Source organism: Diaphorina citri, unplaced genomic scaffold (assembly GCF_000475195.1).
Source record: "Diaphorina citri unplaced genomic scaffold, Diaci psyllid genome assembly version 1.1 scaffold1956, whole genome shotgun sequence".
Lineage (NCBI taxonomy): Eukaryota > Metazoa > Arthropoda > Insecta > Hemiptera > Psyllidae > Diaphorina > Diaphorina citri.
Window position 1 is genome coordinate 7454 of NW_007379382.1, and position 14910 is coordinate 22363.

Here is a 14910-nt window from a genome sequence, read left to right on the forward strand (position 1 = left end):
ACTATTCTGCCAATGTTTACTACCATTCCGCCAATATTTCACTACTCTTCCGCCGCCAATACTCACGTTTCCACTGTCGTGTGGTGATGGGTTTATTCTTGGCGGCCAACAGGAGCAATCTGTCGGGTACAAACTGGTGTGCCTCATTCAGTATATCGATCAGATCCTGAGCCTTGTTCCCGTTCAGTGGAGTGAATAGAGTGTAGGAGATACCGGTCTTGGTGGATCGCGCCGTGCGACCTATGCGATGGACGTAGTTCTCCGTGTTGTCCGGGAAATCGTAGTTGACCACGTACTTGATGTCTTCCACATCTGAGAAGAGAGAATATGAGAAACAAAATTTATTTGATAGAACTTAGAAATTGAGAAAAACGAAATGAAATTGTACAAAAGAACAAGAGAAAATTGAACTGATTGAAAAACGGAAAATAGTAAAAAAATAAAGAATGACATAAAATTGAATAAGAGAAAGTTGGACTGAATAGAATACGGAAAATGGTAAAGAAAAAAACATCAGAAAGAAGAAGAAGAGTTAGCTAGATGGGAAGGGCGTCTGTCTTGTTAGCGCTAAATTGTGATTACGATTCCCGTACATAGCGAAGTTTATCCTGAACAGGTAAGGTTCGTTCATGGAACGGCACGCTTTCTCCTATCCTGTACTCCTATTTTCGAAAAGGAAAAAAACGTACTTACCTAGACCTCTGGATGCTACATCAGATGCAATGAGTACATTGATATAACCTGATCTGAAGTCTGAAAACAAAAATAGGAAACAAAAGAGTCAATTGAAGAAAATCGTTGGCCCTTAACTACCTCTCACATAAATATGGAAAGTAAAAAAGAAAGGAACAAATAGCTACTCACCCCGTAATGTTTGGTCTCTGTTCCATTGTGATTTATCTCCATGAATACCCATCGCTCGATACCTGCAACCAAGATAAAGAGGAAACAAAAGAGTCAATTGAAGAAAATCGTTGGCCCTTAACTACCTCTCACAGAAATAGGGAAAGTAAAAAAGAAAGGAACAAAGAGCTACTCACCCCGTAATGTTTGGTCTCTGTTCCATTGTGATTTATCTCCATGAATACCCATCGCTCGATACCTGCAACCAAGATAAACCAGAAATATAAAACATATCCAAGAAAAACACAAGTGTTGAACTGGTAACGGACCTACCATACAGAAAATCCCGAGTTCAGCTCCCACCAGATTGTAGCCATTTTGTTTTAAAGTGATTTTTTTTTTTTCACTCGGAAACAACCTCCGTGGCCGAATGGGTATCACACGAGCCTTACACGGCGGAGGTCGCGGGTTCGATTCCCTACTTTTTTTAATGTCCAGTAGGCAAGGTAATTTAAATGAGTGTTCCCACTACACACGGCACGATTTTTTCCGAACGACATATGGGAACGGGCTTGTTTGTAAATGGGAAGTATTGTGTCTCTTCTCTCCGATATGAAGAGGACATAGGTACTACGGGATGGGCATGCTACGACACAGACCACAGGAGTCTAATGTAGCAGTTGTTTCATTGCTACAAAATTAAAACGGCGCATCAAGTATTGTGTCTCTTCTCTCCGATATGAAGATGGACATACTACAGGATGGGCATGCTACGACACAGACCACAGGAGTCTAATGTAGCAGTTGTTTCATTGCTACAAAATTAAAACGGCGCGTGTTTATTGTTAGGAACTTTTTGAATCGGTACAAATGAAGACGGAATCGCGGAAAATATATTCGGGTCTAGATCTTGTGTTACAAATATGTGAGAGCAACTAAATGTACACAAATTACAAAAGGACGAAAAAATAGCCTAGGGGACACTCTCTACCACCCAACTTACCCGAGTCATTTGAATAATCTTCCGTATCTGGGGCTCGAAGCCCATGTCCAACATTCTATCAGCTTCATCCAGTACTAGGTAGGTAATACGATTAACATTGGTAGTACCTGACTCTAGGAAATGAAGTATTGTGTCTCTTCTCTCCGATATGAAGAGGGACACAGGTACTACGGGATGGGCATGCTACGACACAGACCACAGGAGTCTAATGTAGCAGTTGTTTCATTGCTACAAAATTAAAACGGCGCGTGTTTATTGTTTTAAATATTATATTGTACATAATGAGTATAGTCATAGTATGTAAGCTAAGGAGTTATAAACCCAGCTCAATACCAAAAGAAATAAACAGAATTGTAAATATATATTTATTATTTTCACACGGTGTATTGGATTTTCTCCTTTAAATTGGAAGAACGCGTTCTTAACAGCCACAGAAGATAGGTTTTCCTTTTTCTCTGACGTTAAGTAGATAATCTCCGGAACAGATAACTCCCATGGCGCTATGTACTCATCCCTTTTAATTACTTGGGCACTAATTCTATCAAAAATCTGGATTGAGAAAATGTAATAAAGGTCGACATTTTATTCACATTTTTATGTACATAGGACAGTTTCTTCGTACGTCCCTGGCCAGGTACCTATTGGCGTTCTAAATCTGAAAGTGTGTCTACAACAGATAATGTGCATTTCGTACACTGTGTTAGTTCCTGTTCCTCAATAACTATGGAGCAGTTTTCCCGATTCACCATTAAATTTTGTACGTCTTTCTGTTGCTGGGCTTTTATCGTTACTGTATAAAACAATCACCCTAAGCCTAATTAAAAGGCTCACGAAAAAACGCCGTTTCGAAACGGGAAAAGGCAAAGAAGAAGACTTATTGGGCAGGTACCTATTGGCGTTCTAAATCTGAAAGTGTGTCTACAAACAGATAATGTGCATTTCGTAACACTGTGTTAGTTCCTGTTCCTCAATAACTATGGAGCAGTTTTCCCGATTTACCATTAAATTTTGTACGTCTTTCTGATGCTGGGCTTTTATCGTCACTGTATAAAACAATCACCCTAAGCCTAATTAAAAGGCTCACGAAAAACGCCGTTTCGAAACGGGAAAAGGCAAAGAAGAAGACTTGGGATCGTGGGTTATCTATTTAGAATTTTAGATGATATTTCTCTGTACAGGCGTGTTGCCACCAATATTCGGCTTATACTTGGGATCATTCAGGAGTGTTAGATGATATTTCTCTGTACAGGCGTGTTGCCACCAATATTCGGCTTATACTTGGGATCATTCAGGAGTGGACTCGAATCGAGAGCACGTAGCTACCACTATCCTAGGGGACACTCTCTACCAACTTACCCGAGTCATTTGAATAATCTTCCGTATCTGGGGCTCGAAGCCCATGTCCAGCATTCTATCAGCTTCATCCAGTACTAGGTAGGTAATACGATTAACATTGGTAGTACCTGACTCTAGGAAATCTATAAGTCTACCAGGCGTAGCTACCACTATCTCTGCACCACGACATAAATCACGCGTCTGGAAAGAAGTTCAAAATCAAATCATTAATTTATTTGTGTAAAGCCGAGCTTTTCCCCCAGCTTTTGGGGATATCACACCACACCATTACCAAGTGCCTTTGCGCCAGTCTAGTTAGCTTGGTTGGTAGCGCGTCTGCCTTGTAAGCGCTAGGCCGGCTAGGTCATGGGTTCGAATGCCGCCCGGGCCGAACTTTATACTAAACAGATAAGGTTCATTCTCAAAACGGCTGGTTTTCTCCTAGTCCCACCAGCGACAGAAAATTGGCACTTTTAGAAAATATTGTCAACATTTTAAAGGGTAACTGACATCCGCCAGCGGCGATAGCACGTTGATTGCACCGATTCCCAAAGGATCACTGAAGTTAAGCAACGTTGAGCGTGTTTAGTATTCGGATGGGTGACCATCTGGGCAATCGCGTGCTGCTGGCTTTGCCCGGTCCCACTCTGGCTGGGTGAGGTTAATGTGAGAAGGCGGGTACCTTGTCACCAAATGGCTCAAAGGATCACTGAAGTTAAGAAACGTTGATCGTGTTTAGTATTCGGATGGGTGACCATTTGGGCAATCGCGTGCTGCTGGCTTTGCCCGGTCCCACTCTGGCTGGGTGAGGTTAATGTGAGAAGGCGGGTACCTTGTCACCAAATGGAGAGTATATCCCACGTCACTAAATTCCTTAGCCGTTATACAATGACGTTATATCATTGAAAATAATAGTGATTCTCACTTACCCATATTTATTAACCATAATGACAAGGTCATCCACAGTTCTCTTAGTACTGGCAAATATGATTGTTCTTCTGGGACCATCCACGAATATTTCCTTCAGTAGATTCTGCAGTCTGAAATACATACGACCAAATATTTATGTACAACAAAAAATAGTGATATCCCTCCAAAAAAACACTTCGTGATGAAATTTTACGCCAAAAGTTGGCCTCCATAAAAAATGCTGATGTGAAACTAAAAAAATAAACCCCTTCTACTCACATGGCTCGTTTTTCATACTCATGACACTTCTACAAACTGTTTGATATTGGGGTTAGCAGCTAGGTTGGCAGATCCAACATTGAGTTGAATGGGACAAAAAGTAGTGATATCTCCCTCAAAAAATATTTCGTGTTAAAAAATGAACGCCAAGAGTTGGCTTCTACAAAACTTACTTGGCTGGTTTCTCATATTCATGGCAGATCTCTACAAACAAACTTATTTAAAAAAAAGTACAATTAAAAGAAAAGAAGAAAACCCTAATAGGCAGAATTTGGTGGAGAGGCTTTGGCATCGACCCGTCCCTCAAGATGGAACGATTATGGATATGTATGTACATATGTGAGAAAACCCTGTTGTTCCTGTGATCCTACGTAAACCAATCATATCCCTCTGTTCACAGATGGGTGATTCAATATCCGCCAATCACAGAGGACCCCGTGCCCGTTCCTAAAAGAAAAGAAGAAAACCCTAATGGGCAGAATTTGGTGGAGAGGCTCTGGCATCGACCCGTCCCTCAAGATGGAACGATTATGGATATGTATGTACATATCATACATATGTAAGAAAAGCCTGTTGTTCTTGTGATCCTACGTAAACCAATCATATCCCTCTGTTCACAGATGGGTGATTCAATATCCGCCAATCACAGAGGACCCCGTGCCCGTTCCACCAATGAAAAGCGACGAACTGCACAATATGACCGTGTTACCTTATCTACAACAATATCACTATGGTAGTTCAGACTCATTCAATTCAACGTATATTACAGAGAGACAATTAAATGGTAAGTGATACTTTCGCAGGTCCCAAACTCTTTTAAAGCATTGGAGCTACTACTTTACTTAACAGTTGTTTTGTCATCAAAATATTGCAAAATGTTAACTTTCGCAGGTCCCAAACTCTTTTAAAGCATTGGAGCTACTACTTTACTTAACAGTTGTTTTGTCATCAAAATATTGCAAAATCCTAAGTGCTAAATTGCTTTCAAGAATGCGGCCCTGGTCAGATAATGAACTTGTAAGGAGTCCAATGTTTAATTTAAAACATTTTTTTTTTTTAAAGAGGTTTGACAGAGGGAACTGTAACTGCTATGGTCTTATCGTCCCGAAATCGAAGAGAGAAACAAATCATCACGGATTTAAGATTTTTTTTCTTTTAGTTTGATTGGGGGAAGTGTAACGGTGGTCTTATCGTCTCAAAAATGAAGAGACAAGGAAGACAGGATAGGAGGAAGCCAGCCGTTCCAAGAACAAACCTCATCAGTTGGGGGTAAAGTCCGCTCCGGGCGGGAATCGAACCTAATTTAAAACAAATCATCACCAATTTAAGTTTTTTTTTTTTCTTTTAGTTTGATTGAGGGAAGTGTAACGGTGGTCTTATCGTCCCAAAAATGAAGAGATAAGGAAGACAGGATAGGAGGAAGCCAGCCGTTCCAAGAACAAACCTCATCAGTTGGGGGTAAAGTCCGCTCCGGGCGGGAATCGAACCCGTGACCTAGCTCTTACAAGGGAGGCGTGCCATTTTCCAAACTAGCTGGACAGACATTAATTTTATTAACTCATTTCGTATAAGTCCTGCTTTAGTTGGACTGTAAACTTAAAACTAGTTGTTCCATTAGGTACCTACCTACAGTTTAATGGAGCGCCTTTTTCGTATGGTTTCAATATTAACCCATTCTGTCTCTGTGTTCCAGAATTGGAAGAGCAAAGGTTACGTGCGTCGGAAGAACCTCCCCCTCCCCCAAATGAAGACCCCCCCTCTCTCAATAATGACCCTAAGAAATCCTCCTGGAAGAAACCAACGTCTTGTTTAGCCGTCAAGAAATTCTCCTCGTGTCGGCCATCTTGAATTGTAGCCAAACTCATTAATGGATATGTATGTACATATGTAAGAAAACTAGCTGGACAGACATTAATTAGACATCTTTTCTTTATTCTGCTATCGTCATTCGGCGAAAGCTAAAGCCGCTACTACAACAACAACATTAATTAACTCATTTCGTATAAGTCCTGCTTTATTTAGACTGTAAACTTAAAACTAGTTGTTCCATTAGGTATACCTACAGTTTAATGGAGCACCTTTTTCGTATGGTTTCAATATTAACCCATTCTGTGTCTGTGTTCCAGAATTGGAAGAGCAAAGGTTACGTGCGTCGGAAGAACCTCCCCCTCCTCCAGCTGAGGATCCCCCCTCTCTCAGTAACGACCCTAAGAAATCCTCCTGGAAGAAACCAACGTCTTGTTTAGCCGTCAAGAAATTCTCCTCGTGTCGGCCATCTTGAATTGTAGCCACTTTTAGTTTGATTGAGGGAAATGTAACTGCTATGGTCTTATCGTCCCAAAAATGAAGAGATAAGGAAGACAGGATAGGAGGAAGCCAGCCGTTCCAAGAACGAACCTCATCAGTTGGGGGTAAAGTCCGCTCCGGGCGGGAATCGAACCCGTGACCTATCTCTTACAAGGGAGGCGTGCCATTTTCCAAACTAGCTGGACAGACATTAATTAACTCATTTCGTATAAGTCCTGCTTTAGTTAGACTGTAAGCTTAAAACTAGTTGTTCCATTAGGTATACCTACAGTTTAATTGAGCACCTTTTTCGTATGGTTTCAATATTAACCCATTCTGTCTCTGTGTTCCAGAATTGGAAGAGCAAAGGTTACGTGCGTCGGAAGAACCTCCGTGGACATTTACAATTTTACACAAATGGCTGGCGTTCATTGGAACATTTAAAGAACATAATCATAAAGGGCACAAAAGTGATCCATACAACCAATTCAGACTAAGCTGGTCTACTCCCTGTTTAACGTTACCCAGCTAGACCGAGGTTTGTTTAAGTCTCAGCTTAGGCAAAAGAGTCTGAGTGAGGTCTACAGTAACAGCAAATGTAGACAAATTACAAAAGGACGAAAAAATTGCCTAGGGGACACTCTCTACCACCCAACTTACCCGAGTCATTTGAATAATCTTCCGTATCTGGGGCTCGAAGCCCATGTCCAGCATTCTATCTGCTTCATCCAGTACTAGGTAGGTAATACGATTAACATTGGTAGTACCTGACTCTAGGAAATCTATAAGTCTACCGGGCGTAGCTACCACTATCTCCGCACCACGACATAAATCACGCGTCTGTAAAGAAAAAAAGAAATAAAACTGATGAACGAACAAAAAAACCACATTAGCCCAGTGGTAACGTTAGAGTCCCACCATCGACAAAAAATTTGCACTCATATTTCGATTGCAAAAAATATTTCAACGGGTTACTTTCAGGTGTTCTCGTGTTTACCAAGCACGTAAATGGGAGTTTATATATAAAAAAATCAAATCGTGAGTTTATTTGTGTTAAAGCTGAACCTTTTCACAACTTTTGGGGATATCACAACATTATTAAGTGCCTTTGCGATAACAAAGTCCCATATTTCAATCATCTTTAGACTGGTAATGCCACCACTGGTCGCTACTCGATTGTCCTCAAGAGGCTGAGTGCAGCATGAGCTCCAAGCACAGAACCAAAAAAACTTCGACCCCGCCGGGAATCGAACCCGGGACCTACGGCGTGCAAGTCTAGTGTGAAGCGAATGCGCAGTAGTATTACCTGATATATCTTGGAGGTGCCTCCATACAGACAAGCATGGCGAATGCGCATCGTTTTACTGAAGATAGATATCACGGCTTGTATCTGTTGCGCTAATTAGAATGGGCAGTAGTATTACCTGATACATCTTGGAGGTGCCTCCATACAGACAGGCATGGCGAATGCGCATCGTTTTACTGAAGATAGATACCAAGGCTTGTATTTGTTGCGCTAATTAGAATGCGCATTAATATTACCTGATACATCTTGGAGGTGCCTCCATACAGACAGGCATGGCGAATGCGCATCGTTCTACTGAAGATAGATATCACGGCTTGTATTTGTTGGGCTAACTCCCGGGTAGGTGCTAACACCAGAGCGATGGGACCATCACCTTCCTCTAGTTTGGGCATCTTCAGGATGTGGTAGAGTGCAGGGAGAATGTACTGCAAGAATTTTTATAAAAAAAATGATTTAAGCTGTATTTTGGCGGATATACAGAAAGACCACATACCTAGCCATGCTTATTTCCAGCCTTCGCTTCGTAAGATCGCTAAATAAACAAACAAGCGTGTGTACCAGAGCAACCAAAAGACATTCTGGGTCGGAAGTCGGTTGGGGCAACATCGGGTTGGGAAATAAAGTCCGACATCAGTTAGTTTAGTTAAAGTAACCAATTGTGTTTAGTTTTATTCTCCAAGTCTTCCTCAGCCACCCAGCATCGGTCGCCAGGTCCGGGCCGACCTTAAACAAGAGACGAACCTTTACGTCTACGACATTATTATTCCACCAAGAAGATTCCTCTTTGGACGTATTAGAGCGACCACACTGGCTGCCACGGGCCACTTGTGTATTTTCAATTGTTAACTGAAAGAGGGCAGTAAAATTTTGCATTTTTCGAAAAATGTCCAAGAATTAAAGAGTTTGTCTCTCATGTTAAGGGATGAACTATACTTTGGCAGTCAGGGTGTTGAAGTTGAACATTCAAATCCATTACTTACCGACAGGGTTTTGCCCGAGCCGGTCTGAGCTATTCCAATCAAATCTCTACCGCTTAAACATATGGGCCAACTCTGGGCTTGAATGGAGGTCGGCTTACCATAGCCCGAGTTTCTGAGGAAGGAAAAGACACACATAAATACCTACAAAGGTCACACTTTAATAATCTTGAGTAATCTTGACACAACAGTCAAGAGCCAGGGGCTATAGGAAGTTGAATGCATCAGTTTCCAATGGATCAAAAATTTATTTGATAGAACTTGGAAATTGAGAAAAACGAAAGAACAAGAGAAAATTGAACTGATTGGAAAACGGAAAATAGTAAAAAATAAAGAATGACATAAAATTGAATAAGAGGAAGTTGGACTGAATAGAATACGGAAAATGGTAAAGAAAAAAACATCAGACAGAAGAAGAAGAGTTAGCTAGATGGGAAGGGCGTCTGTCTTGTTAGCGCTAAGTTGTGATTACGATTCCCGTACGTAGGTAGCGAAATTCAAAATTTATTTGATAGAACTTGGAAATTGAGAAAAACGAAATGAAATTATACAAAAGAACAAGAGAAAATTGAACTGATTGGAAAACGGAAAATAGTAAAAAATAAAGAATGACATAAAATTGAATAAGAGAAAGTTGGACTGAATAGAATACGGAAAATGGTAAAGAAAAAACATCAGGAAGAAGAAGAGTTAGCTAGATGGGAAGGGCGTCTGTCTTGTTAGCGCTAAGTTGTGATTACGATTCCCGTACGTAGGTAGCGAAATTTATCCTGAACAGGTAAGGTTCCTTCATGGAACGGCACGCTTCCTCTTATCCTGTACTCCTATTTTCGAAAAGGAAAAAAACTTACTTACCTAGACCTCTGGATGCTACATCAGATGCAATGAGTACATTGATGTAACCTGATCTGAAGTCTGAAAACAAAAAGAGGAAACAGCTTGAATGGAGGTCGGCTTACCATAGCCCGAGTTTCTGAGGAAGGAAAAGACACACATAAATACCTACAAAATTCACACTTTAATAATCTTGAGTAATCTTGACACAACAGTCAAGAGCCAGGGGCTATAGGAAGTTGAATGCATCAGTTTCCAATGGATCGCTGAAATGAAGCAACGTTACGCGTGCGCGTGGTTAGTGTGCTCCTGACTTTTCCTGGTCACACTTAAGCTAGGTAAATTGTCAAACCTCTTGAAAAAATCATTGACAGCCTAGGTAGCATCCCTTGTAAGCACTAGGCCGCGAGTTCAATTCCGGTCCCAGATAAGGTTTGTTCTCGGAAGGACTGGCTTTCTCCTATTCTGTCTTCGACTTTGGGACGATGAGACCTTTGTTGTTAAGGTGTGTCCAGAATTCCAGATCCAAACATAATCAACTGGCTGTCGATCGACGGGGAAAATCTATGTTGTCGAGGCAGTGTGGACGTGTCAGTCGACATCGATCGACGCATCGACGCCCGGTCGACTATGTGTGGACAGGAGGACACACCTTTACAGTTCCCTCTATCAAACCTCTTTTAACAAGTTTCCATTTATATTTGATCGACAAAAAACTCAGAACATACATTTTTCTTATACAGTTTTACCATTGTATACCCACCCGTATAAGCAGAGCTTGTGCCACGGATGGGGAGAACAAATGGTCTTGGTAACAAAGTGAACCCTACGTGTCTGTCAGATGTCCTATTAGGTGATGTCCTTATCAGATGAATAGACAACAATAGGCATTCTTACTCGAGCTGTCAAACTGGTCAAACATTTTTGGTCCATTTTTCATTGTAACAGCGAGACTGTATGTCTGGATTATTAAATAGATTTTTTTTTTTAAAAAAAAAAAAGAGGTTTGACGGAGGGAACTGTAACTGCTATAATCTTATCGTCCCGAAATCGAAGAGAGAAGGAAGACAGGATAGGAGAAAGCCAGCCGGAGAAAGCGAGAACGAACATTATCCCATCAGGATAAAATCCGCCCCGGGCGGGAATCGAACCCGCGGCCTAGCGCTTACAAGGCAGACGCACTAGAAGCTGTCGATCTCTTCCTTCGTTCTGAAAGAAAAATAAATTTAAAATTTATAGAAAAAATAGGTTATAAAGTAAAAATTTATAGGAAAAAATAGTGAGATCCCCCTCAAAAAACACAAATGTGGGAAACAAAAGGCCAATTTCCTATCCAAAATTCAAAAATGTCGGCCTACAAAAAGAAGTGATGTAAGAAAATTGTTGCCAAGGAAATTTAATTCCAAATTGCATTCCCGATTTTTCGTACATTGCCTGTTGAAAAATGATGAATCTCATTTTTTTCGATATTCTCTTGGCAATATTTGTTCCTTAAATCCTTAATTTTTAAGTATTTATTTACACTCTAAGCTACAAGGCCATGTGTGAAATTTTTAAGTGTATAAAAGCATGAAAAAAAGTAATCAGGGGAAAAGAGCGCAAACCGGTACCCTTCCCAAAAAAAAGTAGCGAAATTTATCCTGAACAGGTAAGGTTCCTTCATGGAACGGCACGCTTCCTCTTATCCTGTACTCCTATTTTCGAAAAGGAAAAAAACGTACTTACCTAGACCTCTGGATGCTACATCAGATGCAATGAGTACATTGATATGCTTAATTTTTAAGTATGTATTTATTTACACTCTAAGCTACAAGACCATGTGTGAAATTTTTAAGTGTATAAAAGCATGAAAAAAAGTAATCAGGGGAAAAGAGCGCAAACCGGTACCCTTCCCAAAAAAAAGGTCCTACCTTTTTAAGTATAGAAACGTGAAAAAAAATAATTTGGGGAAAGGAGTACAAACCGGTACCATTCCCAGAAAAAGGTCCTACCTCTTGGCTACATCGGGATGTTCAATATAATAGATTGATTTTGTTTTTCAACTGAATCATAAAATCTGATTCCCAAAACAGGTCACGCTCCAGTCATACTAGTTGCCTATTGTATACCTACCTACTATCAAAATATTCTTTTCTGAAGAGATTATCCTCGCCACTCACGCTCAGACAGTCTGAGCCGTTTGTCTGAACGTGAGTGGGGGGAAAAATCTCGAGACTTAGGTCTCTCCGGGGTCTGAAGCTATTTCCGCCAAATAGAGGAGGAGAACTATCGATAGTTTTGACTATCGAACGCTATCGATAGTTGAGGATTGACTACCGATAGTTTTTTCTGCACATTTTTCGTTTGATTTGGTCGTTTTAGAAGTGAAAAATGTAAAAAAAAATGTTGAAATAAAACCCTGTGACCTAAATTAATACGTGTACAGTTAATAATTTTCTTTATATTAGGTTAGGTTAGGTCTTTTTGGGGGATTAGACCTTTAGAAACAAGGAAAATATGTAATAAAAAACTATCGAAAACTAGGTATCGATAACTATCGATGGCGCCGACTATCGATAGTTCTCCTCCTCTACCGCCACTCACGTTCCGACAGGAGAGGGAGGGGGGGGCATTACATAGAGAGGACAGTAACAACGGAAGTCTTATCGTTCTGAAATCGAACGGAGGAGGACAGGATAATAGAAAGCCAGCCGTTCCGAGAACGAACCTTATCTGTTTAAAGTTCGCCCTGGGCGGGAACCGAACAAGCGACCTGGAACTTACAAGGCAGACGCGCTTCCAAGCTAACTAGTCTGACACTGACACTTTGTTTCATTCCAACTAGTAAGGCCTCTCGAAGATTCCGACATTCCTCTCATCAAAACATTCATTCTTATCAACGTCTTGTAAATTGTATCATTATTATTTCATTAACATTATCATTAGACGACTAAGACAAGAGCTCTGTAGAATTCATAATCATTAGAGAAGTACTTACCTACTTTGAAAACAACTTCATCAACATCAGTGGAGCGGCGAAACACGGTAAAAAGATGAAAACCAAAAGTTGAAGTAGTAGGTATGTAGACAGTACCTACACACGTAGTAGGATGACCTTAGCAGTCAAGCCCTATATACCTATACCTACCTACAATACCTACATACACTCCAACTATTCTCCCAACTTGGTCTTTCCACGAATCTTTTGTGTGTGTTCCCGTAAGCGATGTCTGAGCAAATTTCACTTCTTTATAGCCCTCAAATTTGCTCAGAAATGGCGCACGCAAGCAACGATCTATCGAAAGCCAGGTTAGAGTTAGAAAGAAGACCAATTTAGAAACGGGCTTTAGACGGCTGCTTCTCACATGAAACATAGCATCGTTAATAACAGGAAACAAGATTAGATTAGGGGCCAAAATAGAGAAATACCTACAGATTATCCGCCCACCGAACCGAATAGATCTCAAATATCCGAAAACTCTACAAATCCTATAATCTGTATTGTTACATCTCTAATCCCCATGGATACAAATCTGTGTTGACTCAAATTACGATACTCGATTCCCGCCTATTACGATATTTATGAGGTGTTTCCCCCTTCACTTATCAAGTTGTATTTAACATTAACACTTACATTATTCCAATACCAATTGATATAATTATTATTGACGCATAAACAAATGCTTCCTGTACGGTGGATTCGAAGTTCGAACTGGTTTCAGTCACATAAAGTGGCGTAGAAAAGAGTAGCAGAAATGGAGAATGACGCCAGCCTAGTTGGCTTAGTTGGTAGTGCGTCTGCCTTGTAAGCGCTAGGCCGCGGGTTCGATTCCTACCCGGGGCGGATTTTATCCTGATGGGATAATGTTCGTTCTCGGAACGGCCTATCCTGTCTTCCTTCTCTCTTCGATTTCGGGACGATAAGACCATAGCAGTTACAGTTCCCTCTGTCAAACCACTTTAAAAAAAAAGAGTAGCAGAAATGGAGAATGGGACCACAGACCGTCCAGAGTTCTAGAGGAAACCGTCCACAGTGCCGCGACAACATAGATTCACCTTGTCGACTATGCGTGGCCACTGGCCACAGTTTTACAGCGTGGTTGGTAACTGGATGGGTGTTGGGTGACCATCTGGACAATCGCGTACTGCTAGCTTTTCCCGACCCCACTCAGGCTGGGTGAGGTTAATATGAGAAGGCGAACAAGAAAAACGATCTTATAAACTCACTCCAATAGCCGTTTTTGAAGACCAATTTCGAACCGAACTACTTTCTTCGATCAGACCGTCTGACAGACCCCCAGTGGCTGGTATTATACGTGGCTCTCTCTCTCTCTCGCTCTCTCTCTCTCTCTCTCTCTCTCTCTCTCTCTCTCTCTCTCTCTCTCTCTCCTCACCACATTTTTCTCTTTCTTGCTATGGTACCAAGGTAAGAACTAAGAACATACATAGGTCAGTTGTCAACCACTGTGGCCGAGTGGTTAATGCCCCATCTTACCACAGACATGTTTACACTGAATCCAGAGTTTGAGAAATACTGACCTGTGTAAATCAAATGGGTGACGTCAAAGAAACCCCTTGACACTGTGTTAACTCTCAGTGATAAGATCGCCCATAAGAGGACTGACTCTCAATCTGGAGAAGCTAGGTTCGAATTCCGGCTGGACGTGAATTTTCTGACCCAACATTGCCGTTCCCGGATAGGAATGGATCCACACAAAATAGACACAGCTTAAAAGAATTAAAGCACCTTCAAGTAATGCGAAAGGGGTTTCGAAGTAAATGAACAATTCTTTGTTTATAGGTGATAGAACCGTCGGAAGTACACAAGTATGACGTCACAGCATTACATACCAGTCACTGTCTACCGTCTGGTGAAGCTATGATATCCTGTATGGGTAACACGAAGGGCGATGGCAAGTGTGACTTCCTTCTTGTTGATCCCGAGAAAGGAGAAGTTAAAGGTAAGATGCGGAAAATGCGGTAATTTCACTTCTGAACGCAATGAGAAAACATAGGAAGCGATTATTTGTTAGGTTTATATTAGACATCCTATGTATTAACATTATTCTTACCGTTTCTATTATTACTGGATACTAGGTATTTGTGTTTTTCTACTCCGACTCGAGTTTCGCCTATCTTATAGGCATCTTCATGGGAAA

The 14910-nt window shown here is 41.0% G+C and overlaps 2 protein-coding genes, 1 long non-coding RNA gene and 1 pseudogene across 3 annotated transcripts in view; 3 read left to right on the forward strand and 1 right to left on the reverse strand.

The window, feature by feature from the left end:
* Positions 1 to 66: 66 nt before the first annotated feature.
* On the reverse strand, positions 67 to 10694 carry LOC103517773 (probable ATP-dependent RNA helicase DDX5; the record flags this gene model as incomplete). Its single annotated transcript, XM_008482819.1, has 11 exons — positions 10670 to 10694; positions 9790 to 9853; positions 8942 to 9053; positions 8198 to 8386; positions 7316 to 7495; positions 6474 to 6589; positions 4543 to 4584; positions 4111 to 4221; positions 1041 to 1102; positions 694 to 753; positions 67 to 312 (listed from the first exon to the last, which is right to left on the reverse strand). Coding segments are annotated over exons 1-11 (1207 nt in total), but the record flags the coding sequence as incomplete, so codon positions are not given.
* LOC113470948 lies at positions 2400 to 2936 on the forward strand. The gene is made up of 2 exons (XR_003393825.1): positions 2400 to 2480; positions 2732 to 2936. It is a non-coding gene; the product is annotated as an uncharacterized LOC113470948 (long non-coding RNA).
* Positions 3696 to 3813, forward strand: LOC113470950 (annotated as a pseudogene).
* A 2270-nt stretch (positions 10695 to 12964) lies between the features above and the next one.
* Positions 12965 to 14910, forward strand: part of LOC103517774 (methanethiol oxidase) — a gene marked incomplete at its 5' end in the record, with an annotated part of 4797 nt that continues 2851 nt past the window's right edge. Inside the window, 2 exons of the mRNA XM_026829752.1 lie at positions 12965 to 12979; positions 13057 to 13060. Of these exons, the coding sequence (XP_026685553.1) occupies positions 12965 to 12979; positions 13057 to 13060 (19 nt within the window). The remainder of the gene's footprint in view (positions 12980 to 13056; positions 13061 to 14910) is intronic.